At 42.3% G+C, this 3,900-nt stretch overlaps 1 protein-coding gene across 1 annotated transcript in view; it reads left to right on the top strand.

Moving 5' to 3' along the window:
* TMEM170B (transmembrane protein 170B) overlaps nucleotides 1-3,900 on the top strand; it is a 59,713-nt gene continuing 55,813 nt past the window's right edge. Inside the window, exon 1 of the mRNA XM_006864088.1 lies at nucleotides 1-70. Within this exon, the coding sequence (XP_006864150.1) occupies nucleotides 1-70 (70 nt within the window). The remainder of the gene's footprint in view (nucleotides 71-3,900) is intronic.

Below are 3,900 nucleotides of genomic sequence, written 5' to 3'. Positions count from 1 at the left end.
ATGATCAACCTGTCAGTGCAGCAGGTCCTGAGCCTCTGGGCCCACGGGACGGTGCTGAGGAGCCTCACGGGTAATTGATGCGCCGGCTGGGGACGGGATGTGGGGCCGCCCCTCGCCTCCTAGCTCCTGGTCCTCTGCCCTCCGCCGTGCGTGCCCCACTTGGGGGCGCCAGGCCCCGGGTCACGATGGCAGAAGTGTTCATCTGTTGGGGGCGCCCTGACCCCGGCCTCGTGCCTTGCCCTTGTAGTACGTGAAGTAGCGTTAGTGCTGAGACTTGAGCACAGTTGGCTTTGATTTCATGCCCACTATTCCAACCACCATGCCAATTGCTGCTTTGGTATTTTTGGGGGGTTCTTTATCTATTTGACAAGACTTAAATTTCTTGCCCACAATGATCAGTTTGCTACAACTACTAATTTTGTTGTTGTTGTTAAGTGCCATCGAGTCGATTCCGACCCATAGTGACCCTGTACAGGGTTTCCGAGGGTGTAAATCTTTACAGGAGTAGAAAGCCTCATCTTTCTCCCGCGGAGCAGCTGTTTCGAACCGCTGACCTTAAGGTTCGCAGCCCGATTCGTAACCACTAATTTTGGAGGGCGCAAATTATGCTGTAGGATAAGCAGTTGTATGCTACCTGCAAGGTCGGTGGTTCAAACTTACCAGCTGCTTCTCGGAACCCCTGTACAGGGCCGCTATGATTTGGAACCGACAGCACTTAACAGCAACATATTATGATAAATAAAGTATATTATAGTGGGTGAGGGGCTGGGTCACAGGGTCTAAGTATTTTCGCTTTACCCATATGGTCCTCCACACAGATTTCCTTTTGTCTGTCTCTCTTTGGCCTCAAGCTTCTGCTTCTGTGACATTTGATGATTTTGTATATTTCCCTTCATTCCTTAAGGCTTTCGGGAATTGGACTTAATTACATCACAGTGATTAACATCAAATTCTGGTTGTAAAAGTGAACAATGATACACATTTCTATCAAATCTGTAGGTTTGCTTTGTGGAAAAACAAAACAACTTAGGGTTTTGTTAATATGGGAATGTTTACACGAGTTCTGAATTGAAAACAAAACAAAACAAAAAAGTCTCAAGAGTAGTATTTACCAGAGAGAATTCATTTGTACTTTGGTAACTAACTCCCTGCTCCTCAGGATTTAATTCTTAAACATGGATACTAAAGGTTCATAGTTACCCTATGGGATAGAGTATAGCCCAAAGGGTTTTCAAGATTCTGATCTTTATGGAAGTATATTGACACATCTTTCTCCCACTAACAATGTACACAGTTTACTTTGATAAACATTAGTATTTAAAAGTGCATTATGTTAAACTGGTTAAGAGTATTTAGCAGATAGAACAACACTGTGTTGACAACATAGACAGGTGTAACCATAAAGATAATACGGTTGTTTGGTGCTCTTAGGTTGGCCCTGACTCATGGACCCCATGTACAACAGAACCAAACGCTGCTGTCCCTGAGCCATCCTCACCATCCTTGTTATGTTGGAACCAGTTTTTGCAGCCACTGTAAAAGTCCATCTTGCTTAGGGTATCTTTCTTTTTCTGACCATCTGCTTTATCAAGCCTGGTGTTTTTCTCCAGGGACTCGACTGCTTTTTCCAACACGGATTTGTTGTTGTTGTTTTCTGAAAATTCTTGGTACCTTCCTTATTCTTCACTAACACCATAATTCAAAGGCATCGATTCTTCTTTGGTCTTCCTTTTTCATTGTTCAGCTTTCCCATGTATGTAAGGCAATTGGAAAATAACCTTAGTCTTCAAAGTGACATCTTTGCTTTTTGACACTTTAAAGAAATCTTTTGCAGCAGATTTGCCCAATATGTTGTTGGATTTCTTGACTACTTCTTCCTTGGCTCATTGTGGGTCCAAGTAAAATCAAATCATTGGAAACTTCAGTCTTTCCTCTGTTTATTCTCATGTTGTTTATTGGTTCAGTTGTGAGAATATTTGTTTTCTTAATAGTTGTATTCCGTACTGAAGTCTGTAGTCTTCATCAGTAAAGTGCTTCAAGTCCTCTTTGTTTTCAGCAAGCTGGGTTGTGCCATCTGCACGACACAGGTTGTGGATGAGTCTTCCTCCAGTCCTGTTGCTGCATTCTTCACATAGTTCACTTTCTGAGATTATTTGCTCAGTATACAGGTTGAATAAATATGGAGAAAGGATACAACCGTGACACACCTTTTCTGATTTTAAACCTTATAATGTGCCCTTGTTCTGTTTGAACAACTACCTCTTGGTCTGTGTGCAGGGTCTGCATGAGCACAAATCAGTGTTCTGGAATTTCTATATTTTCACAATGTTTTCCATGATTTGTTATGATCCTTACAGTTGAAAGAAATGTCTTTCTGACATTTCAGCTTTCTGGTATTCTCTGCTTTCAGTATATGTATATATATGTATATATATATGTGTGTGTGTGTGTGTATATATGTTTATATATATATACACACTGCCAATGAGTCGATTCCAGCTCAGAACCCCACTGCCACTGAGTTGATTCAGACTCATAATGACCCTATAGAACCGAGAACTGCTCCTTAGGGTTTCCAAGGCTGCAAATCTGTTGGATGGGAGCAGACAATCTCATCACACTCTCTTGGAGCAGCTGGTGGGTATGAACTACATATGTATGTAAAGAGAAAAGAGGAGCGGGAGAGAGTGGGGGTGTGTGTGTTCTGGTGTGGGGCTGTAGCATTGGACTGCTGTCTGTACAGTTGGTGGTTCAAAATCACCAACCTCTCTTCAGAAACCATATACAGGGCTACTAGGACTTGGAAACGACTCAACAGCACTTAACAATGAACTCAATAGCTTTAAAACGTTTGTGGAAAAATTCCATTCTCTTTCAGTTCTGTTTTCCACAAACCTTTTGAAGCCCTTTTATGAGTATCTAAGTATACACACACACACACACACACACACACGTATATACATATACACACTCCTACATACCCACATACACCCAGACACTTTTAAATCTGGCATGGTATTAAATTCAGTTCCTTTTTATTTTTATTTCTTTAACTTTTTTTGAGAATTGGCTGAAGATTGACAGAGCAGATCAGCAGCTTTCCATTCAACCATTTCATGCCATTGCTTGCAGTTCCCACAATGGCACATCACTTATCCCACTTCATGCCTGAGTTTTCTGCTCCTTTGAACTCTGTCCTTGAGTAAATGCTGCCCTTTTGATCTCAGAAGGTTGATTATCATTCCAAGGTGTGCCTACTTCACTAGTAGTGCTAGTTGTGCTTTTCCTGTAGACCTGTCTATTGTGAGCCTCAGGGGTGTGAGTTCAGGTCCAGACCTGAAAGGTGACAGGGGGTCAGGGGGTCCACCAGTCTATCTGACTACTAAGCTTGGTCTCTAGTTTATGATTCTGAGTTTTGGTCCACATTTTTTCCCCACGCTATCCAGGCCCTCCTAATGTGATCCCTTTTAGAGCTGTTGGTTATGGGAACTGGGCAGCATCTAGTTCTTCGGGTCTCAGGGTCACGGAGACTTATGTTTGCACAGTCCATTAGTCCGCTCGATTAATTATTGGAATCCATTTGCTAAGTTTGGGTGTGAAAATGTTCGTAGAGAAAAAAAAAAAAAGGATTATATATAAGATGTCTGTAAGGAAACTGGTTTCCAGGAATGTATCTACTTCCACTCAATTCCAACTCATAGCAAGTAGAACTGCTCCCTACAGTTTCTGAGGCTGAAAACCTGTATGGCAGCAGACTACCTCATCTGTCTTCTACAGTGTAGCTGGTGGGTTAGAACCAGACCTTTTGCTTAGTAGTTCAATGCTCAATCCACAGTGCCACCAGGGTTCCTTTTCTTGAATGTTGTTGTTATTAAGTGCCGTAGAGTTGGTTCTGACTCA

Source organism: Chrysochloris asiatica, unplaced genomic scaffold, assembly GCF_000296735.1.
Source record: "Chrysochloris asiatica unplaced genomic scaffold, ChrAsi1.0 scaffold00060, whole genome shotgun sequence".
Classification (NCBI taxonomy): Eukaryota; Metazoa; Chordata; class Mammalia; order Afrosoricida; family Chrysochloridae; genus Chrysochloris; species Chrysochloris asiatica.
This window is presented reverse-complemented; position numbering and strand designations above follow the sequence as displayed.